This window comes from Pelobates fuscus, chromosome 10, assembly GCF_036172605.1.
Source record: "Pelobates fuscus isolate aPelFus1 chromosome 10, aPelFus1.pri, whole genome shotgun sequence".
Lineage (NCBI taxonomy): Eukaryota > Metazoa > Chordata > Amphibia > Anura > Pelobatidae > Pelobates > Pelobates fuscus.
The window spans coordinates 120157353-120182184 of record NC_086326.1 but is presented as its reverse complement, the minus strand read 5'-3'; the positions used below and the strand labels follow the sequence as shown (position 1 = coordinate 120182184).

The 24832-nt window shown below is 41.8% G+C and overlaps 1 protein-coding gene across 1 annotated transcript in view; it reads left to right on the top strand.

Annotated features, from left to right (window-relative positions):
* Positions 1–24832, top strand: part of LOC134575706 (S-adenosylmethionine synthase-like) — a 45673-nt gene that overhangs the window by 16411 nt on the left and 4430 nt on the right. Inside the window, exons 2-3 of the mRNA XM_063435078.1 lie at positions 13413–13631; positions 15641–15823. Of these exons, the coding sequence (XP_063291148.1) occupies positions 13515–13631; positions 15641–15823 (300 nt within the window). The 5' untranslated portion in view covers positions 13413–13514. The remainder of the gene's footprint in view (positions 1–13412; positions 13632–15640; positions 15824–24832) is intronic.

The following is a 24832-nucleotide window of genomic DNA, read 5'->3' as shown; positions in this document are numbered from 1 at the left end:
AAAACAACAGCCAGGACAATCGGCCAAAATATATGTTCCACGTGGTTTGCATTAAATAAAAGAACGAGACAGGGGTGTCCCCTGTCACCCACACTGTATATTGTAACGAATAGAATTGTAATAGAAGTATTAGCTTTTAGACTTAGAAACAACGTGATGCTAAGGGGCCACATCTCATCTAGAAACAAAACTTTTATTATACGCAGATGATACAATATTATATCTGTCAGATCCTTCTTCTTCACTACCAGCTGCTTTGAATGAAATAGACAGTTATAGTAAAATATCTAATTATAAATATAATAGATCAAAAACTATTTTTATAGTTATATTAATACCATTCAAAAAGACAGAGAACAGGTTCCAAACTAAGTTTGGTTAAAAACTCAGATTAGTAAAAACTTGAATAGAATAATGAAAATAAACTTTAGGGACTTGTTAATATAAACAAATAAAAAATCTAAAGGAGTGGTGCCGCCTTGAGGTGTCCTGGTGCGGCAGGGTAAACATCCAGAAATTGCATGTACTCCCTAAGTGGATATACATTGTCAGGATGTTACCACTGTCCATCCCAAAACCTTGGCTGACTCTGGTTAATCTTCCTTTTCCAGTTTTGTCTGGAAGGGAAAAAAACAAGGATTACAAACTATCTACTATCTAATAGTACCAGAAAGGGAGGACTAGGGTTTCCAGATATATAAAAATACTACAAGGCTGGAGTCGTGTATCATATTATGAACATGCAACCCGATCTAATCAAAACAGAATACTGGTATATTATAATAAACTAAATTAGTAATCTCAAAAATCCTTTAGATCCAAAGTAGCAGTTCAAAACACTTGTTTTTCCATTGTGCAGGTTTTATTATTATTATTATGATATTTATAGAGCGCCGTCAAATTCCGCAGTGCTTTACAATGGGTGGACGAACAGACATGTAGTTGTAACCAGACAACTTGGACACATAGGAACAGAGGGGTTGAGGGCCCTGCTCAATGAGCACAAACGGTAAGGATAGTATTAGACTAGTGACAGTTGTAGAAGAGGAATCAGTTGGGAGCTATTAACAGTTTAATTGATACGCTTTTATGAAGAAGTGGGTTTTTAACGATTTTTTGAAGGAGTGGAGACTGGATGAGCATCTAACGGAGGAGGGAAGAGAGTTCCATAGGAACGGTGCAGCCCTCGAGAAATCTTGAAGGCGAGCATCAGAGGTGGGAGTACGGACAGAAGATAGACGTAAGTCTTCAGCAGATCGTAATGGCCTAGACGGGACATACTTGTGTATAAGGGATGATAGATAGGTGGGAGCAGCATTATGTAGAGATTTGAAAGCAAGAACCAGAATTTAAAATTGAGCTCTATATTTTATAGGAAGCCAATGTAGGGACTGACAGAAGGGTGAGGCATGCGAGGTGCGGGCGGACAGGAAGATATACAGAGAAGAATAAAACAAAAATATTACCCCTCCAGCAATTAAAACATGGAATAAAGTTTTAAGTACAGATATAACTGAAGAAGAATGGTTTTCTTCTAGCTACAAAATGAAAAAGCAAGTACATCTGCTTTCGCTCACTGAAACCCATTTTGAATTGATTAATATTTGGTTTATGGTTGCAACAAGAATATCTACATTTTCACAGAGTCTAAATGAAAATTGCTGGAGATGTAATGATCAAAGAGGTATTTACCTGCACATATGGTGGCTGGTAGAAAAAGTGCTCCAATATTGATATTGGCTTAAAGAGTTTTGTTTGATCTATACAGGATAGAATTGGCCATAAAGCTTGAGGTAATACTGCTACATTTATACTTGCCTAAATTAAACAAAATTGACCAATTGCTAATGCTACAATGTTTGATTGCTTTTAAAGTAATAGTTGGTAGAAATTGCAAAAGCGAAAAAGATTATGGTCTAACCCAAATAAATGCTCAATTGATATATCAATTAAAAATGGAAAGAGGATATCCAGATATCCAGACTTTGGGAAAAATGGGAAAACACATTGAAGAATCTAACCAGTAACAGAAAGGTAAAAAATAAAAATGAGCAATGAGATGAGATTTGTTGGGAACTCTTTTTTTTTTTTTTTTTTTTTATTCTTTATTTATGCGTGCTTGGTTTAACAAGTTAACAGAATCACACAGAAACAATGGTATGACAATTTGAGCGGAACAGTGAAATGGTGTTAACATATATGACAAGGTAGCAAGCACATTTTTATATTGCAAGCAAGTTGGATGACATACCCGGGGTCTACAAGGTTGTGACAGGCATAGTGACATGTACGTTAATCCCCAGGTGTACTACAAGTGTGAGAGTGTGAAGATGCTCCCTAGTTCGGGTTCTTGTGTGTCGGTGTGTGTGGGAGCAGGTGTATATGTGTTGCAGGTAGGTTCAGATGTGTGGGTTCGGATGCCCTTGTGTACTCGCCTGTGGGGCACTGAGTAGTTCCATGCTAATTGGGCTGACATATGTTGGGTGCTCCGGTAGGCGTCGTACCCTGTGTGGCATCTCTATCCCCCTATCCCTGGGGGTGGCGGGGGTGGGCGGAGTGGTGTTAAACCAGAGTGGGCGCCAGTGTTCTATCGTGCGTGGGGGGCTGTCTGCCGCTCTTGGGAGAGCGGAGGCGCCAAGGCTGTGGTTGCATTTAAGAAAAAAGGGAAAAAGAGGGAGGGAGAGGAGCACAGAGACATGTGTGCAATGCAATGTGTGATGAGTGAGTTGCAGCAGTACAACTAAACAATAAAAGGTAAAACAATGGAGATGGTTGACTCTGGAACTGCTCTCATCACGGGGGGTCTGGGTCTTCCCTTAGGCGGTTGTGACCGCGCCTTGCGTATTGTCTCTGGGCTCAGTCCTTGTGCAAGGTCAAGTGGGCAAAGGTTGTGGGTTATATAGTGACTGTCCTGGATTGGAGCTGTCCTCTGGGTCCCAGCTCTCCGGTTGGCTTACTCCCGTGGAAGGTTGTAGTCCCAGTGCCCTCAGGAAGGTGGGGGTCCCGGCTGGGGATGCAAGGTGGTGTGCAGTCCCATTGTGATGGACAAGCAGTGCGCCCGTGTTCCCCCACCTGTAGACTATGCCTGCCTTGCACAGCGCAGCCGTCACGGTTCCAAAGGTCTTTCTCCTCAGCAATGTGGCTCTAGTAACGTCCTGGAAAAAGGAGAGCTGAGCGCCCTCAAATGTCAGCGGTGTTATGCCTTTTATGGCGGTCATTATCAGTATTTTGTCAGACACTGTCAGTAAGCGCAGGATAACATCTCTGGGCGTGTTGGTTGGTAGGTGTGCGGTGCTCGTCACTCTGTAAATCCCGTCCAGAGTTAATTTCTTTGCGGTTGTCTGTGGTAGGATTGTTGTGAGCAGCCTCCGTGTTTAGTGCGGTAGCTCCTCAGTCGTGACCGCGGCTGGAACACCTCTGATTTTTTTTTTTTTCAAAATTCTTTATTTTCAAGTTTTCAACTGTTAATGTGGGGTACAGAATAAAAAAGAGGGGAGGGGTACAGAGTACAATTCACATGTTGTAGTGAGTAAGGATTTGGCTTTTCTGAGCCGGGGAGAAAGAGACTGGGTTAACCATGGCTCGCGTATAAGATGTCCTTTGACGATGGTCTCTTTAGCTGATGTTGTCTGTTGGTCTTGAGGGTGTCATGGGGATGGGCTGTTGCTCAGTTATTGTGTCTTTAGGTTAGTACCCTATGTGTCTGGGGGGGTAACAGAGGTGGGTAGGGTAGTTGGGAGATGGGGGGGTTGCGTGTCCGTTCGTGGATCTCTGTGGTCTTCATAAGACCGGTTTCTCACGGTTTGGTGCAGGGTTGGTCACTGTGAGTGGGCCATGAGTTGTCGCAGTCAATGATCTGTGGTGACCGTTTCGGGACAGGAGCCCGTCCAGGACGGTGTGGGCCTTGTGGTGAGAGTTATGGGGAGAGGGGCGTGGGGGTGTTGGCCCTTTGAAGGTTTCGGGTAGTGGGGGGTCAGTGTCGTGGGGGGGGGCGTGGTTCTTTTGTATCCATTTGAGAATCATCCTTTGTGTGAGGTAGGGTTTGAGGTGTCAGTTTAGGTTGGGAATAACATTGGTGGGTCGATTGCCAGTGGTCTGGCAAAGATGTGTGGGGGTTGAGGGGGTTAGGGGAGGTCGGAGAGGTGGTATCTTGGAGGGGTCGTAGAGGAGTAGGGCGGCTGATGTCTGTAGGGGTTGGGGAAGTTTAGGGGTGGGTCAGCCTATATATGATCCGGGGGTCCCATATTTTGTTGTGGTGGTGGGTTGTGTCGTGAAGTAGGGCCGAGAGATTGTCCATTTCCCTGGCTTCCTCTATTTTCTTAATAGTTGTGTCCATGGTGGGAATGTTTTTGTTGCCCCATTGTTCAGCAATTGTACGCCGCGTGGCCAAGGCGATTTTGGCGAGTAGTTTGTTTTGTGCCCTAAATAGGGGGGGATGGGGTTTGGATAGTAATCAGGCCCACGGGTCAAGAGGGATCTCAATGTGAAGGAGAGCTGATGCTAGGTCTGCGACTTTCGTCCAGAGTTGTGCGATGTGTGGGCAGTGCCAACAGGCGTGTATGTAGGTGCCCTGCGACCCGCAGCCCTTCCAGCAATTGTCCGTGGTTGAGCATTTCATCTGCTTCATCCGTAGGGGTGTCAGGTACCATCGGAGGAGCGTTTTATAGGCCTGTTCCCTATGGTTAATGCATATGGTTAGGGATGCAGTTGCTTCCCATATTGCCGGCCAGTCTGACGGGTCATTGGGGGGGCCGATGTCCCTTTCCCACGCTTTGGTGTATGCGAGTGCTTCTGTCGGGGGGGAGGAGTTTAGCTGGAGGTAGATGAAGGAGATTTGGCCTTTGCGTATCGGGGTGTGTAAGCAGTCTCGTTCGAATTGGGTCAGGGTAGCGGTGGCCGTGGCGGAGTGGAGGGGGTGTTGTAGGAAGCTGCGGATCTGGAGGTATCTAAAGTGGTCAAAGGTGTTCAGTGGTGTGTGCCTGGGCAGATCTGGGAATTGGAGCAGCTGATTGGATCGAAAGAAGTGGTAGAAGCGGTAGAGTTTGTTGTCTTCGAAATGTGCGAAGTCTCTGGGATTCATCCCGGGAGGGAATTGTTTGTTTCGGAGGATTGGGGTCAGGGGTGAGGGGGAGTTAACGAGTTGGGTGTTTGGTGTGGTCTTATCCCATATCTGGAAAGAGGTATTTAGGGCTGGTGACATTTGTGGAGTGGCGGGTCTGGAATGTTTGGGAACCCAGAGGAGCAGTGAGGGGTGGTCCCTACCCAACAGATCGTGTTCGAGGTCTACCCATAATTTAAGTCCTGGGGGGGCGTGTAGGTGTTGTATTTGTGTCAAGTGGGACACCTCTGATTTTTATATGCGTTCAACGTTGTTTGTCCTCCAGGGAGGTCATCTGCCCAGCCAGTACATGTTGCTCTGCTTGGAGTCGGAGGACCGAATCCTTGAGGGTGGACACTGTGTCCTGTACGTTGGTGAGGTTAGCCTCTACATTTCCAACCCTCTCCGTTACGGTTTGTATGTCAGCCTTGACCATCGCGACATCCGCTGCTAGCAATTTTTGGATGTTGCTCAGAAGGGCCTTTAGGTCCCCTTTAGTAGTGGGGGCTGAGTCGTCGTGGGAGTCAGGTGGCAGCGGGTGTTCCGCCGGGAGGGCCGTTGGCGTGGCTGGCTCACCTTGGTCGGGTTCGGGTGCCGGGCCGGCTGGAGGTCGGCTGGGGGTCGCAGGCCGAAGCCACATCTCCCCAATATCACTGCCTTGTGTGTTGGGGCCAGCTGAGGCTTTGTGTGAGCGTCGGCCCATGGTAGTGGTACCCGTGTCCGGGTTGGATGCGTAGTGTTCTAGGAGGCTTCCGCCGAGGTAGGCCTCTAGGCCTTGAGTTGGCGATGCGCGGTAGGCCGCGGATTTGCGCCTCTGCCTGAGCTGCTTGGGTGCCTGGAAAAAAGGCATCAATCTGTGCGGTATGTATCCCTGGTCAGTGCCGGATACCCGTCGAGGCTCGATGGGGCTTTGTTTGGGGGATTTTTGGCAGATTATCTCCGGGTTCGGGAGAGCAGGTTTAGATGGCGTCTGTACAGGATGGCTGCCAGGCTCCGCCCCCCGTTGGGAACTCTTGATTACTTTTTTTAAATTGTGGATTTTGTGTCCTTTGTCTCAGATAGGAGTTACGTGTTAATATACAAGTTCTCTGTAACATTTTAATATTGGTAATCCTATCATCATTGCGTTTGTTTGTTTACCTTGTAAACTCAGATCCTACGGACAGGTGCTGGGTTTCCATATTTCTTGTACTGTTGATATGACAAAAAATAAAAAATAAAGATATAAATAAAAAACGAAAAATAATATTTTTGAATATAATTTTCAAATGATTTATCTACAAAAATTCCCATGGACTTTAATGGTAACTTCTGTAGATAAATAATTTAAAAAATATATTAAAAAATATTAAATCTTTTGAGAAGCTTATAAAAATATATTGAACCGAGGCCAGTGATGGAAAGCAAAGCTGATGGTAATGTGAGAACAAATGCTGAAAAGTTAAGTATCCATTTTATCTTTTTTTTTTTTACTATTATTTTGGATTGATTGTATTTTTTTATGTTGTATAAATGAATGGGAGCAGGAATTAATAGCTCCCTTCTGTTATTTCTAAAAATAAATGCAATATTTTATTTTTATGGTGCACTGAAAGATAATCATAAACTGTATGCTCAGTATACATGATATCCCATTTATATTATTTTTTCTCATAATACAAATACAACCTCAAGGGCTCTCATATAACATTTCTCAGTTGGAAGTGGTTTGGCTTGATTACTTTCTAAGAACTTGTATAGAACAATGTCAGCTTAGACAAACTGTCTTTTATACACAAAGGGATATCTATAAAACATATTTGATGAGACAATGAGAACACTGTGCTCCGCCGATGAATGACAGAGGTAATTAGTACAGTTTATGAATATGAAAGCTCTTTCACCCTCCAAAATCACATTCCCAGAAAATAAAGTACCTTTGCAATCCTCATTTCACTGAAAAAATTAGACTGTGCTGCAAAGAAGTAGGGCCGAGCCACTTTGGAACTACAATCTGTATGCTTTGTCATAAGCCTCCACAAAGCTAACCCCGATTTTTTTTTTTTTTTTTTAGATCAAAAGCAAATCATATGAAATTCTCACTGAACAGGGACAATGTGATTTGCTCTATTTACAGTACCAGTTCAGAAAGGTCCAACATTGATTTAACACACTTCTGCTATTACAGGGAAAACTGATACAAGTATTACACCAGTTATATTCTATTAAAGTGAATCCAACCATAGCAAATGTGACTCAGCTTAATAATCAACTTTACTGAGTAAGATACTGTATCAGTTTACCAGAACAGTTATACTATTGCTATAGAACCTTTACTACAATGTGAGTGTCTTTGTATGTATTGCATTTATTATATATAATACCTTTTCTACCTTTTACTGGCAGCCTTGGGTATGGCTCAGTGCCCTAACACAAGGTTCCTCACAGGAGCCAAAACTTGTGCTTAGCAAGCGAGATTATGAAATCCAAATAGTGCCCTCACCCATGAGCTCTTGGGGAACCATTGGCACTGAGATGATGATTTTTTTATTCTAAACAGACAAATAGATATAAGATACAACTCCTTTGTATCAAAAAGAAAAAAAGTGGGTTTCAGGGCAGATATTTCACTAAAGCGAGATAATTCAAAATGAATTTCAAATTCAAAGTATATACTTCCAGTTTGACTTTATTGACCTTAAATTTTAAATTTACTTTGCATTCGCTTTTAATTTTCACTATAGTTAATAACCCTGCAAGATTTCCTATGTAACTTTCACAGTTTCAAAATTCCAAAGATCTGTATGAAGTGGATGTTTGCATAAATGCGATTCATAGGATATGTTAGGGCTTAGAAATGGACATAGATTGTGGAATAAGGTGAGGTTTTGTTATAGTTTAAACTTCTAAAGAAAGCGTGACATAAATATTAATTTATGGTTGTCGCTCCCTTCAGGATCCATAATGGAATAATACCCTCATGAAGATAATTTACCAACAGGGACCATTTCCCTGCTGGGTACTGGGAATCAACACCTTGGACTCCTCTGTCAGCTGTTGCCACAGCAAGTGAGCTGTGCTCAGTACTCAAATTGAGTGCTGTACTCAGCCCTTGAAATTACCATGGATAAATAACCATGTTCTTCCATTGTAGTGTTTGGCGATGCCATTACTAACATCATCAGGGCTTCCCTCTGCGAGACGGAGACCTGTGAGAACTGAGAAGATCGTGATCGAGCCTTCCTCCAAGCTCTCTACAGCACTATCACTGGCTTCTTGCCTAATGCTGATTAACATGTTGTAACTGCAGGAAATAAACCCTCACACTCTGCACTCTAAGGGAATACTTCTGCTGAATCTAGGGATAGGGTTAGGATTAGCATTCAGCTTTGTCAGTGTTCATGATGAGTTAGTGTTTACGGGTGGGCAAAGTAAGGGTTATTGTTTGTAGTTAGGGTTAGATAGTATTCATGGTTTGGGTTAGTGTTACTGCAAAATGATAGAGTTATTGTTACATTAGGGTTATACTGCCAAGTCTAATGGGTTGGCTACATAGATCCATCTTCACTTGTTTTATAAAAAACAAGGAAACAAGCAAACAAAAAAAAAAAAGAAAAACCCTGCAATACATATCCAGGCATTCATATGAGATTCAAATGTAAATATAAAATTAAAAAATATAATGGATAGTGAGTAGCTGTGTATTTTGTGTTGTGTGCTTGATACATATGAGATTGTTGTACTCAGAAGATGTTGCTGAGTACAGTTTATGGAACTTTATCACAGCTTTAAAAAAATGTGCAGCAAAAATACGTGCATGTAAAAATGATATCATTAACTTACATAGTTTCATAGTTACATAGCTCAAAAGAGATGAGTATCCATCAAGTTTAGTCTTTCTCACAATCGATTTGTGCTGTTGATCTTGCAAAAAACCCAGTCTGAAGCACTTCCAAATGAGCAACAAACTATGGAAAAATTCCTTCTTGACCCCAGAATGGCAGTCAGATATCTCCTTGGATAACAACTATAACAGATAATATACCTGTATATTATGTTTTTGCAGCTGTTTATCTAATTGCTGTTTAAACATCTGCATAGACTCTGATAAAACCACTTCTTCAGGCAGAGAATTCCACATCCTTATTGTTCTGACTGTAAACATCCTTTCCTTTGCCTTAGACTAATTCTCCTTTCTTCCAGTCCAAATGCATGATCTCTTGTCCTATGTATAGTCCTACTTATGAATAGATTTCCGAACAATGGTTTGTATATATTTGAATAATGCTATCATATCCCTCATGTGCCGCCTTTTTTTCCCAAAGAGATTTAAATTTGGTAACCTCTCTTCATAACTAAAATGCTCCATTCCTGTTATCAACTTTGTAGCCCGCCTCTGCACTTTTTCTAGTGTCATCATATCCTTCTTTAGAACAGTTACCCAAAACCGTTGCCCAATATTACACAGCATATTCAGGGTGTGGTATTACCAGTGATTTTTTAAGAGACAAAATTATATTTTGATTCAATTTATATATGACATTACCTCACTGGCCTTAGCAACTGTTGATTGACATTGCATATTGCAGTCTAGTTTATTGTCTATAATAATTCCAAAATCTTTCTCATTTGTTGTTATCCCTAGTTCACTACCATTTAGGGTATAAGTTACTTGTGCATTCTATACTCCAAAGTGCATTACTTTGCATTTTTCCACATTAAATTTCATCTGCCATTTGATTGCCCAGTTGCCTAATCTATGTAAATCCCACTGCAGCAAAGCAATATCCTGATCACAGTGTATTACTTTGCAGAGTTTTGTGTCATCTGCAAACACTGAAACATGGCTTTCAATGCCTATTTCAAGATCATTTATAAATATGCTGAATAGAAGTGGTCACAGAACAGAACCCTGAAGGACACCACTTACCACTTACATATAATGCAATTAGGTTAGTCCTCAGTGCTTTTTTCACTAAAGAGTTTATGACAGTGAATATGCTGTAAAGATGCCCTTATCTTATTGAAATTAATATGACAAACCTTGAAAGGAAATAATAAAAAATGGCACTTCAGTGAAGCTCAACATTTATCATGTGAAAGTCCCCATGGTTTCTACAATATTATGCATTCATGGAGTAATTAAATGTATGAGCTACTAAAATGTACCATAGCTCTATCTTCACTTTGCTATTTTTTCTTTAGAAAACCTGCAGTGGGCAGGTTATTATTTCAGCCTTCATTTTCACAAAAACTTGACAAAGTTATGTGGTGGGGGTCAGCCTGTACTCAGACATTGTAACTGAGAACAATGTAGTGATTTTAATATTAGTAGCACATATCGAGTTTTACAAAATAATTACAGCAGCATAGATCAGTTTACAAAACTGCCAGCAAAAATGCAAAAAAAAAAAAAAAAAAATCACCACAAATGTTAGCATAAATTGGTGTAGCATATTACATATTTTATGTTTCTATTCATATACATATTAAGGTATGATTTACTCATGGGTTAAAAAGAACAGATGATAGTTTGCTATTATGTACCATAAGGACGCTGAAATGTGCTGTATAGGGTGATTGGGGGTAGTGTCCTTATATGGGTAGTGTCCTTAAATGGCCAGAGTTTAATTTAAAAGTTATGACATCATTTTGCCTATTTAAGGACCACTCTCTCCTACTCTCTGCTCTTCTCTCCGGGGGTATCAATGACTTGCTGATACAAAGACGACTTACATCAAAGATCTCTCTCTCTCTGCAATGTCGTTAAGAAATACCACCTGTTAAGTATATTATTGTTTGCTTCTGGAGTAGAATAAATGCATATTTTTTTATAAAGAACGTTGGATTACGTATTAGTACTTTTGGGTGATATAGATGTATATTAACCCATTAACCCAAGAAGATATATACATAAAAGACTTATTTCAATCACCCTGTAACACATAAATCAATATATTACAATTGTGAAACAAAATGGCAGCTCTGCAAGGCATTACATACAGCATATGAGATTTCCTGTACTGTCTTCTTTTACAAATGGTGGTCCTTTGTGGGGTTATTTGAACAGTCAAACTGCTACTTCAATGTCCTAAATTGAGACACAGGCCTATCATATCCATGTATCAAAATTTTGACCGTAAAAAAAATTGAAACAATGATATCTCTTACATGACTGTAGCTTCACAGGACTGTAGCAAATGTATTCATTTGGGGTATTGTACTAAACACAATTTGGGGTTTTGCACAGGAGTAGCATACATCAGGTTTACAAAATACACATTTTAAAAAAACCTTTATATGTGTATATGTAAACAAACAAAAAAACACGAATTTTAATACAATATTTAATAGAGATTGGCAGTTACATTTTGTTTTCTATCATTGCTATTAAATTCACAAGACAAGCATGCCACATTTTGAAAATGATATTTGATTCCTTGTACTTTGTGACCTGTATTAACAAAAAAACAACCAGAATTCTTCGACATATGATGTACTCTGTAAATCAGCTAGTTTTATTAAGCTGCACTAATGATGTACACATTATTATTAACACTGTGAATAAATGCATATTTCTTTTTTTTTTTTTGCATTTTTGTGCTTGCTTAAAGGAATGCTCCTAGCACCATAACCACCATTAGCGCACATCAGTTGTTATGGTATTTAAAGTATTCCTTTAGCAACATTTGCTGGTCAACTATTAAAGACATTTGCCAAATCCAGATAACATGTCCATTACAATGTGCCATACCTCTCTGTATACCATCTCACATTTTTATGACAGAAGTTAATTTAGATTTGTTTAAAAAAAACATAGAATTTGATGTAGCATAAAAAACAGTGCTTTGACTTTATGTCCATTCGATGGGTCAGTAAAGTACAATTTTTTTTAATTTATTTTTTAAACCTAAATATTTTTTAGTAATATTTACTGTTTACATACTTTTTTTTTTTTTTTTTTTTTTTAGCTATTCTGTGTTTTCCGGTAGGAGGGAGGTTTGAAGTTGCGCAATTTTCACCCTACTGGTGTTTTACTTGGAAGTTGTTATCTTATTGACAACCACATTTCTCAATATTACTGGAATTTGATTCAAGTGTTTTCCCTGGTTTAGTTAATTTTTAAACAGAGTTGACTAAATGCTTTGTTATGCGATTATAAAGCACTCGTGCTTCAATAAAGGTGTTTCTCTACTTCAAATATTTATGTACTTACACATGACTTTAAACAAGTCTAAAACGTGTTTGGGGCAACCACATGACTCTGAGCAAAGTGCACCCTGCTTTCCCCCTCCCAATTTGTAGAGGGACCACTAAAACAATGAGTGGGATGTGCTAGGATGTTAGAAATCCACAAAATTTTGTGTCATGCAACTTTGTCCTATTTTTGCATTAATTATTCAAATCCGTGTTATAGTGACAAATACTGAGTCATAATTTCATATATACGTGATAAAATATTTGAATCTCTCTATTGAAATTAATACCGGGATTACTAACACTTTGCATCAAAACATTTGAACAACATGCGTCTCTTAGATATATATTTTATTAAAGGGAAACTATAGAGCCAGGAAAACAATGTTGTCAGCCGGAAGTGGAGACCTAATGCCCACCAGGCCAAAAATTATACCCTGGAAGTCCTTCTAGTGGCTAGACACTGCTAGATCTGATCTGCTAGACAGCCAACAGAGGTGGAGTTAACCCACCACACTCATTTATTGCAGTTTCTTAAAAACTGCCATAATTACCTTTGTAAGGTTAAGGGACCTGGGACACTGCACCCAGACCACACCAATTAGCCTAAGTGGTCTGTGAGCCAATATTGTCCCTTTAAGCTTATGCTGCATTGGTTTTTAAAAAGACTCAAAGTCCAGCAAGTGAATATTTTAATCAAGTCATATATTTCACAAAGGGGGAAAGAAAGCAATAACAAGCATGCTTTCCAAAGATATATACTATAGCAATGTTATCTAAATTTATCTAATTGCTATAACCATATCTGGAAATGTGTTATCTTGTTCTGTACTAGTGATAGAAAATGTCACAGAAAAGAAAGGTAATTCAGCTGGAAGTGGCTGGTTTAAACACTAATGCCCAGTGCAAGGTGATTTGTGATAGCGGACCATTGGAAGTCCAGAGCCTCCTGGATATGATTGGCAAATTCCTTGTCATGGTTATATCCATTAATGCCCTTACTAGTAAAGTGCAACTTATATGAATGCATCAGTTGATTGAAATATTAATTATATTATCAAATGTGAAAATGACGGCTTTCAATAAATGGTATATGGTATGTTAGAAGAAAATGCTAACACTTCTACTTCTAACACAGGTAACTGTGAAGTACATCCAAAGGAACTGAGCAGTGATCCCCGTACGTGTGCACACCATTGTTATATCTGTGCAGCATGATGAGACTATCTCTCTGCCCGACATGCGGGAGTCATTAAAGGATAAAGTCATAAAGGCTGTAGTGCCATCTAAATATTTGGATGAGAAAACCATTTACCACTTGCAACCCAGTGGCCGATTTGTTATTGGAGGACCACAGGTATGTTTTATTTTTTTATTTTATTTCTATCACCACATTTTTTTTAAATTGTATTTCTATTTGTTGCAAATAACTGTTTGCAGTGCTGTTAGTATAAGAAACATTGGCATTGCTGAGAGTGGGCATTGTTTTACTCACTGGATCGATTTAGGTGTATAATTGTGTGCTACACCTTTAAAGGGACACTCTAAGCACCAGAACCATTACAGTTTAATTAATTTAGTGGTTATGGTGAAAAGAGCATATCCTTGCAGTCTGTTGTGTTTTGTCCTTCCAGTCCTGCAATGTTTGTGGAACTGATGTTCAGCATCCTCATGCCCAATATGCAGAAGCTGAACACTCACCATAGAAATGCATTAGTATAGTGCATTTGTATAAGAAAATGTGGAGATTGCTGGGCATGCGGAGTGGGTTCCTAATGCTTTGCTTTGGAAAAGCATTGGATTGGCTGATGAGATCAGTATTACTGATGATCACAGCTATGGGCACCGAGGCGTTCGCTGTGAGGGATTTAAATTTTTATTTCTATATTACAATTGTAAATTTGGGCCCCTAAATCTAAGACATTAACATACATGTTAGCATTTCTAACAGTAGAGTTTCTCTTTAGATATAATTCTAGTATTCTCCCCTCTGCCAAAATTTAATTTTAATGCAGTTCTGGCAAGAGATGGTTTCTGCTATAGCACAGGCAGTCATTCAACATTATCGTAGAGAAGTTCACAACGCACAAAAAAAGCTTTACCAGCGGCCCGTGCATTTCCAAACCTTGACTGTTGGTAAACAATATTTGGATTCAAGAAATATTGTAATGAGGGAGAGTGGACACTGGGATGGCATTGGGAAGGGAAAGAATATAACATTGTGGGCATGGAAGAGAAACAACTTTAAGACAACAATATTTTCTGCAGTAAGGTAATCAGTAAAAACTAATCCAAAAATTAGTGGCCTTATTGGAATCCATGGTTGTATATCCAGTATGTTAAAAGTTCAGTGGTTACTAATGGCGATTTTTATGTTTACTTTGTATACACATATTTAAAGGAATACTCCAAGCACAACAACCACTACATAATGCTGTAGTGGTTATGGTGCAAGTAGTACATGCTTTTGAAAGGTTTGACTTCTTACCTGGGGTCTGCTGGGAAACGTTGTCCACCTCCACAACCTCAGCCAGAGAGGCATTAGCTCAGCAGAGGTAACAGAGGCACCTGAGCAGGAGCTTCCAGTTCTCTGGCTGAAGTAGTGGAGGTCGACCCCACGTAAGATGTCAAATTATTCTAAAAATGCTTTAACTATTACTATGGGTAAGTGTTCCATTACAAGGACAGCCTAAGCATCAGAATTGTTTCATCATAATGAATGGGATCAATATTTATATACTACGGATGAAACATCAGACATATAGAAATGCCAAGATTTAAATTCTATAACAAAGTAGTTAGCTGTATTGAAAAGGACACTCAACAGCAAAACACTTTCAACTTATTGAAGTTAATTTTGGTCCTGTTCCATTTTGTCTGGCAATGTTTACATTTGCCTAAACTACTAGATAAGTTCAAGACTGACATCCTCATCCTCATTGAAGACCTTTGAGTTTCGAAAGGTCTTCACCTTCGTCATCACACACAAGATGATTCAATCAGATTCGGTGCTAATCTATGAGAAGCGTCAAATTGGTGAAGTCCAGCAGTTATGTTCCCAAAGCGCTATGAGAAGCAATGGATTTTGTTAAAAGTCATCATAAGTGATGACTTCACTGGAGGAGAAGCAACGCAGAGAAGAGACTGGCCCAGCGCTGGATTACAGGTAAGTTTTATGATGTTATTTATTCACCTTTTTGCATGACATGAGGAGCTCAGTCATGTAAGCAACAAAAGGAACACTAGAACGTAAAAAAGAAATATATTTATTTTTAATATTAGAGTGTGCTATTTATGTTTTATTGAGTTATACTGCATTTTAAGAAAAAATTGAGTTTAAAAAAGATTTTTCTCTCTGTATGACAGGGTGATGCTGGTGTCACTGGGCGAAAAATTATTGTGGACACTTATGGTGGATGGGGTGCCCATGGGGGAGGTGCATTTTCAGGAAAAGACTACACTAAGGTGGATCGATCAGCTGCTTATGCTGCACGTTGGGTTGCAAAATCATTAGTGCACGCCAAGCTTTGTCATCGTGTCCTAGTTCAGGTAAGTTGTGGTTTTAGATCATCACTTTAATCATATTAATCCTCTTTAACACATTAAAAAAAAAATTGAAAGAAATATTTTCCCCTCCAAGTATAAGTTGTAAATTGTCTTCCATAACCACTACAGCTCGCTTTTGATTTCTTGCCTGGTGTACTTTAGCTGATGGTCCTAGCCTCCACTACTAATTTAGGAATGCTGGAAGTCACTAAACAGGAAATTCGCTTAGCTCTACTGAGCTAAGCCTGGCTGTGGGGGGCTCCATCGCACTTCTGACACCATAATCACTAAAGTGAGTTGTAGTGGTTATGGTGCTTGCAATGTTCCTTTTGTACCATAAATAGTTCTGCTACCAGAATAAACTCACCTTCCAATTAAAGGAACACTATAGGGTCAGGAACACAAACTTGTATTCCTCACCCTATAGCGCAAAAAGCCTCCATTTAGGTAGCTTGCCCCCCCCCCCCCTCCCCTTACCTCCTTTAAAAATATGAAAAACTCACCTTATTTACAGCGCCGTGCGGGTCTGCTGGCACTTGCCCCATCCCCTTGGTGACATTATCAGAATTGCCGATTTTTAACCAGTCCAATGCTTTCCCATGGCTAAAATTGACAAGGGGGCGGGCCAAACATTGTTTTGGCCAGTCAGCATCTCCTCATAGAAATGCATCTCTATGAGGAAAATTCAGCGTCTCCATGCAGAGCAGCACTGAGCCAGGAAGCACCTCCAGTGGCCATCTTGGAGGTGTCCCTAGAGGAAATGTAAACACTGCCTTGTACTCACCAGAACAACTACATTAAGTAGTTGTTCTGGTGACTATAGTGTCCCTTTAAATCATTATAGAATAGAGAATGAGCAACTGAAATAAAATCATAGATGTGAATAAACCAAAGTACTTTTGTGAGAAACAAAGTAAAAATATATCTAAAGGAAGGGCCGTCGTTAAACGCAGGGCAAACTATGGGGGCTGCTGCCCCGGGCCCTGTCCCTGCTGGGGGGCCCAAGGCAGCTGCCCCGTTTGCCCTCTGCACGCAAACTATGGGGGCCCATCGGTTGGCCCATGCACTCAGGCGCTTTCACAGCGCGGCCGGGCCCTTGCTTTTCAGCAGCCGGCTGGTAGGAAGTGACAGCCACGCGTCACTTCCTCCCACAGAAACAGGAGCCGGGAGGAAGGAGGACCAGCTGTTCCGGAGGTGGCCAGGCCAGGAGAGAGCAAGAACTTAACTCCCAGCCACCCCAGCGAGCCCACTGGACCCCAGGGAAGCCACCCTCCAGGAAAAGGTAAGAAACTGGAGGGTGGTTATCAAATTTTGCATGAGTGTCTGAGTGTATGTGTGTGTTAATATGTCTGTATGTGTGTATGTCTGTCAGTGATATGCATGTGTGTTTTAGTATGTATGTCTGTCGGTGTGTATGTGCGCCAGTATATCTGTCAGTGTGTGTGTGTGTGTGTATGTCTGTCAGTGTATATGTATTTCAGTATCTCTGTCTGTCTGTGTGTATGTGTGCCAGTATGTATGTCAGTGTGTCAGTGTCAGGATCGGGACAGGGATCCAACACGCAGAGTACAGACAGTAGAAAGGTACGTATACCGGACCTTAGAATGGCCGGACTAACGTACGGAGATAGAGAGAATGGTCAAAGGCAAGCCGAGGTCGAGGGAACGAGAAGACAGGTAAGCGAGGAACAAGCCGAGTCAAAGGGTAACAGAGATAAGCAGAGTAATACAAACAAGCCGGGTCGGAACAAAAAGGATAACTGGAATACAAGAGCGCTGAGTGACTAGACAGGCTAGAACCACGACAGGGCACGGAGGAAACAGGGACGGAGGAAACAGCCCTTCTGGACGGTTAAACTTCTAAGTCTCTACCTCTCTCAGAGGTAGAGACTTCAGGTACCCTGACAGTACCCCCCCTCTCAGATACGCCCACCGGGCGGAAGGAACCGGGACGAGATGGGAAGCGGGAGTGAAACGCCCTGCGGAGGCGAGGAGCATGAACATCCTCTTGAGGTACCCAACTCCTCTCTTCAGGACCATATCCTTTCCAGTCGACCAGATATTGTACTCTCCCCCGGGAGATTCAAGAATCGATGATAGAGTTAACCTCATACTCCTCCTGACCCTCCACCTGAACAGAGCGAGGAGAGGATACCGTGGAGGAAAATCTGTTGCAGACTAGCGGTTTCAGCAATGAAACATGAAAGGAGTTAGGGATGCGTAAGGCAGATGGGAGAGCTAGACGATACGCAACTGGGTTAATTCGAGTCAGAACCCTGTAAGGTCCAATATAACGAGGAGCGAACTTCATGGAAGGCACTTTTAAACGAATGTTTCTAGTACTCAACCATACTCTATCGCCTGGAACAAAAACCGGAGCCGACCTTCTACGTTTATCAGCGTGTTTCTTAACCAGCATAGAATTGTGCAGAAGAATTTGTCGAGTCTGATCCCACAACTTCCTCAAATTGGCAACATGAACATCAACCGACGGTACCCCTTGGGAAGGAGAAACCGAGGGAAGAATGGATGGATGAAAGCCATAATTCATGAAGAAGGGGCTTGAATGAGTAGAATCACAAACGAGATTGTTGTGCGCGAACTCCACCCAAGGAATCAAACCGACCCAATCGTCCTGGTGTTCGGAAACAAAACAACGTAAATATTGTTCAATCTTTTGGTTGGTGCGTTCAGCAGCTCTGTTAGACTGAGGATGATAGGCGGAAGAGAAATTCAATTTGATACCCAGTTGAGAGCAGAAGGATCTCCAAATACGAGAAACAAATTGGGAACCTCTGTCAGATACAATTTGGGAGGGTATCCCATGTAAACGAAAAATCTCCCTTGCGAATATCTCTGCCAACTCGGGAGAAGACGGAAGTTTAGGCAGAGGAACGAAGTGAGCCATCTTGGTGAATCTGTCAACCACGGTGAGGATAACAGTCTGTTTTTTAGATATAGGGAAATCGACAATAAAGTCCATAGCCAAACAGGACCATGGCTTTTCTGGAACCTCTAAGGGATGCAGAAATCCACATGGAAGCGTATGAGGTTGCTTGGTCTTAGTACAAACCTCACACGCACCGATGAAATCTTTAATATCCCTACGTAAAGCATGCCACCAGAAGTCTTTAGAGATCAAAGCGCACGTCTTGCGAATGCCAGGATGTCCAGCCACCTTGCTGTTGTGAAAACATTGTAACAGTTCCAGTTGAAGAGCAGGAGGAACGAAATGTCGACCCCCGGGAGCCTGTTTAGGGGCTAGATGTTGCAGCTTTAAGATCTCGGCAAGTAACGGAGAGTGAATCCTGAGATTCGTGTTAGCGATAATATTGCATTTCGGAACTATAGAGGAAAGCACCGGTTCAGATATAGTAGAAGGTTCATATTGGCGAGACAAAGCATCGGCTTTAGAGTTCTTAGAACCAGGTCTATAAGTAAGCACATAATTGAAGTGGGTCAGGAATAAGGACCAACGAGCTTGTCTGGCGGACAGTCGCTTAGCCTCCCCAATATAGGACAAGTTCTTGTGACCCGTTAAAATGGTAACAGGATGTAAGGTCCCCTCCAATAAATGTCTCCACTCCTTTAAAGCCATAATGACCGCTAATAATTCCCTGTCACCGATGTCATATCTGCTCTCAGGCCCAGACAGTTTCTTGGAAAAAAAAACACAAGGGTGTAGTGGTTTGTCCACCCCTAACCTTTGTGACAGAATAGCACCTACGCCTGTCTCAGAGGCATCGACCTCGAGTAGGAACGGCAGAGTCGTATCAGGATGAACTAAAATTGGAGCAGAAGCAAAAAGTTCCTTGAGAGTCTATCTGAGACTGGTCAAAACTACATTTCTCCAATTTGCAGTATAACCCATGTTGAAGAAGTTTGTGTAATACCTTTCTGACTTGTCTGTGGTGGGTCTCAATCTCTCTAGAGTGTATAAGTATGTCGTCCAGGTACACAATAACACAATCATGTTGAAATTCCCTAAGAACTTCATTAATCAAATCCTGAAATACTGCCGGTGCGTTACAAAGACCAAAAGGCATGACCGTGTATTCATAATGCCCATAACGGGTATTGAACGCTGTCATCCACTCGTGTCCTTGCTGGATTCTCACCAAGTTATATGCCCCTCTGAGATCCAACTTGGTGAAAATTTTAGAGCCCTTTAGGCGATCAAACAGCTCGGTAATCAAGGGGATCGGGTAGGCATTTCTGATGGTTATTTTATTCAAACCTCGGTAATCAATGCAAGGTCTTAGGGAACCATCCTTCTTTTTAACAAAAAAAAAAACCAGCCCCGGCAGGAGAAGAAGATCTCCTAATGAATCCTTTGTCTAGATTCTCCCGAATATATTCCTCTAGAACTGAATTCTCTTTGGTGGATAGAGGATATACATTGCCCCTCGGAGGCATGGTACCAGGTAGTAGATTAATTTTACAATCAAAAGTCCTGTGTGGGGGTAGAGTATCAGCATTCTTTTTGTCGAATACTGCTTTTAAATCCAGGTACAGAGGCGGTATCTGTATATCTGTAGACTGGGTAGAACTACCTGGTGTGTTAATTACACCCAATGGAGAAACCCTCCGTAAACACCTCTCCTGGCAACCCTGGCCCCATGAGAGTATCTCCCCTAACTCCCAATCAATAATAGGGTTATGTCTCTTTAACCATGGGTAACCCAGGACTATGGGAACAGAAGGGGACGAAATAAGCATAAGCGATAAGTCTTCCTCGTGTAAGATACCAACAGTTAAGTTAACGGGTATGGTTTCACGAAAGATAACAGGCTCAAGTAAAGGTCTACCATCTATGGCCTCAAGGGCCAAGGGTGTATCCCTTAACTGGGATGGGATAGTGTGTTTAGTAGCAAAGGCCTGGTCGATAAAATTCTCAGCAGCTCCGGAATCTATCAAAGCCATGGTCTTTAGCACTCCCTTCTCCCAAGTTAAAGAAACTGGTAGCAGAAGCCTGTGATCTTTATAATTATGAGTAGAGGACAAAATAGAAACACCCAAGGCCTGTCCTCTAGAGAAACTTAGGTGCGGGCGTTTCCCGAGCGATTAGGACAATTCAGGCGTAAGTGACCTCTGACTCCACAATACATACACAATCCCTCCCTTCTCCTGTACTGTCTCTCCTCTTCTGAGAGGCGAGTATTGCCTATCTGCAGAGGTTCAGGAAACAGTGAGGTAGTGGAATCAGGACTTTGAAATGCGGTAGCTAATTTAAAGGAAGGTCTAAAGTTCCTCTCTCGAGTGTTCTGTCTCTCTCTTAAACGCTCATCAATACGAGAAATGAACGAAATGAAATCCTCCAAATTTTCAGGAAGCTCTCTAGTAGCAACCTCGTCAAGGATTACATCTGATAGCCCGTTCAAAAATACATCTATATAAGCCTGCTCATTCCACTTAACTTCTGCCGCCAAAGACCTGAACTCTAGTGCATAATCCACAAGTGTTCGTTTCTCTTGTCTCAGGCGCAAAAGTAATCTAGCTGCATTGACCTTTCTACCAGGAGGGTCAAAAGTTCTTCTAAAGACAGCTACAAAGGCATTATAATTATATACTAACGGGTTATCATTCTCCCATAATGGGTTGGCCCATCTCAGAGCTCTCTCAATGAGTAAGGTGATAATAAATCCAACCTTCGCCCTATCTGTAGGATAGGAGCGAGGTTGTAATTCAAAGTGGATACTGATCTGGTTTAAAAAACCACGACACTTCTCAGGTGAACCACCATAACGTACTAAGGGTAACAGAGATAAGCAGAGTAATACAAACAAGCCGGGTCGGAACCAAAAGGATAACTGGAATACAAGAGCGCTGAGTGACTAGACAGGCTAGAACCACGACAGGGCAATGAGCAAATGGAAGAAGCACTGTTAAATACCCTGGCTCAGGAGAGTAGGCACGCCTCCGACGAGTCCTGATTAGTTTCCAGACAATTGAGTGACAGGTCGGTCCGGGTTGGCGTCATGACGTCGACTGCTGGGCGTCGTGTTACAAAAGGAAGTGGATCCCTCGCGGCCGGCGTGTAAATGACCGGGAGGACCGCGAGGGACGGAGGAAACAGCCCTTCTGGACGGATAAACTTCTAAGTCTCTACCTCTCTCAGAGGTAGAGACTTCAGGTACCCTGTGTCTGTGTGTCTGTGTGTGTGTCTGTCAGTGTCTGTGTGGTTCAGTATGTCTGTGTGTCTGTGTGTGTCAATATGTGTGTATGTGTGTCTGTGTGTTTCAATATGTTTGTCTGTGTGTAAGTGTGTCAGTATGTCTGTCTGTGTGTCAGTATGTCTGTGTGTGTGTGTGAGTCTGTCAGTGTCTGTGTGGTTCAGTATGTATGTGTGAATGTGTGTTTCAGTATGGCTGTCTGTGTGTGTCAAAATGTCTGTATGTGTGTATGTCTGTCATTGTCTGTGTGTATGTGTGTTTCAATATGTCTGTGTGTCTGTGTGCCAGTATGTCTGTCTGTGTGTAAGTGTGCCAGTATGTCTGTCAGTATGTCTGTGTGTGTGTGTGTGTGTGTGTGTGTGAGTCTGTCAGTGTCTGTTTGGTTCAGTATGTATGTGTGTATTTCAGTATGGCTGTCTGTGTGTGTCAAAATGTCTGTCTGTATGTGTGTATGTCTGTCAGTGTCTGTGTGTATGTGTGTTTCAGTATGTCTGTCCGTCTGTGTGTATGTGTGCCCGTATGTCTGTCAGTGTGTCAGTATGTCTGTATGTTTTGTCAGTATCTGTGTGTATGTGTGTTTCAGTATGTCTGTCCGTCTGTGTGTATGTGTGCCAGTATGTCTGTATGTTTGGCAGTATCTGTGTGTATGTGTGTTTCAGTATGTCTGTCCGTCTGTGTGTATGTGTGCCAGTATGTCTCTATGTTTGTCAGTATCTGTGTTTCAGTATGTCTGTCTGTGTTTATGTGTGTTTCAGTATGGCTGTCTGTGTGTGTCTCTGTGTCAGCACGTCTGTCAGTATGTGTCTGTATCTGGATGTTGTCTGTTTGTGTTTATGTGTCAGTGTGTATATATGTGTGTGTATCTGTATATAGTCAGTGTGTGTGTCTGTATGTGTCAGTGTTTGTATCTGTATATCTGCATGTGTGTCAGGTTGTGTATCTGTGTGTCTGTATGTGTGTCAGTGTGTGTGTCGGTGTATCTATATGTAGTCAGTGTGTACCTTTGTATCTGCATGTATGTCAGTGTTTGTATCTGTGTATCTGCATGTGTGTCAGGTTGTGTATCTGTGTGCGTCAGCGTGTGTGTCAGTGTATCTATATGTAGTCTGTTTGTATCTATATGTTCTTGTTGTGTGTATGTGTGTATGCATGTGTGTCAGGTAGTGTATTTGTGTATCTGTTTGTGTGAATCTATATGTAGTCAGTGTATGTATCTTTGTATCTGCGTGTGTGTGTGTATCTGTATGCATTGTATATATGTGTGTATCTATATGCATTCATTATGTGTATCTGTGTGCCATTGTTTTGTATCTGTTTGTGTATCTGCATGTGTGTCAGTGATAGTATCTGTGTGTCTGTGTATCTGTATGTGTGTCAGTATGTGTACCTGTATGTTCTCATTGTGTGTATCAATGTATCTATATGTAGTCAGGGTGTGTATATCTTTGTTTCGGCATGTGTGTCAGTGTGTGTATCTGTACGTTCTCATCGTGTGTATCTTAAAGTGGTCAGTGTGTATCTGTGTATTTGCATGTGTCAGTGTGTGTATCTGTGTATCATTGCTTGCATCTGTATGTGTGTCAGTGTGTTTCTGTATGTTTTCACTTTGTGTATCTATATGTAGTCAGTGTGTATCTGTGTATCTGCATGTGTTAGTTTGTGTATATGTGTATCTATATGTGTCAGTGTGTGTTATTGTTTGTATCTGTATGTCTGTGTATCTGCATGTGTGTTTCAGGTTGTGTGTCTGTATATCTGCATGTGTATCAGTGTGTGTGGCAGTGTATGTGTGTAGCGGAGGTACAATATTCTCCAGGTTATCTCCGCTTATAATCCAAGGGAGACTCAGGAACAAGGCAACTGTAAATCCACAAGCAAGGTTTCCAGCAGGTAAAGTAATACAGCAATATCCCAGCCGCAATTCCAATAACTGGACGACACACAGTTTCAGGAGCAGAACTGACAATCTTTATTCCACAGTGCCTTATATAGCATGCTCCCATGCAAGGGAGGAGTTTTCAACAATTAGTACAGTATCCAATCTGGGATTAGTAACCTCCCACACATTTCCTCCCCTCAGCTTACATCATAATCCCCTTTACACTGTACTCAGATTCCCCCAGTTCCTGGATGTACCCCTAAACCTAGGGGTACCCCTTTAAATGGCACATCCCCTGATCTGGGTGAGTAACATATCTAAAAATCACCCAGATCGGACCAGGAGTTCGGGACTTTTATGGAGGTAATAAAAAGACCGACCGCGCTGGATGTAACAGCCGAATTGGGTTCCATGCGATGGGGCCCTGCGGTCGGTCACCGTATAAGGGAACACTTTACACGAATGGCTAAAGGTACAGCGATTAGGTAGGGTTCACAGGAATCCCCTCGTCCGGTTGTACCTGTCCACCGAACGAGGGGCCATTTGGTAGTTTGGAACCGTACGGACCGGGCTGGTGGAGGTCTCAGCGGTGTTCGCCTAGTCGAGTGTCCGATTTCGGTTCCAGACACTCGACGGCAAAACACCGCTGTTCGGGAGATTGTAAAATGGCCGCCACCACGTGTTTGTTTCCCGAATGGCGGCCACCCCGAGACAAAGGACCTACCGCATAGCTCGTTAATTACCCGCTTGCAACATTGTTGCCACGGGTAATTGAAGGCACACTTCACACAAGGGAGGTCTGGTTGTTCGGTAGTTTCATTCCCTTACTTTATTCGAATGATTCTACCGAACAATCAGAGGAATACACTTCTTTTAAAACACATAGAAGCTGGCAATGTACACGAATACAGTTATTCACATGAAATTTGTAGGACAGCCCAGGGTCATCCGCTACAATGTG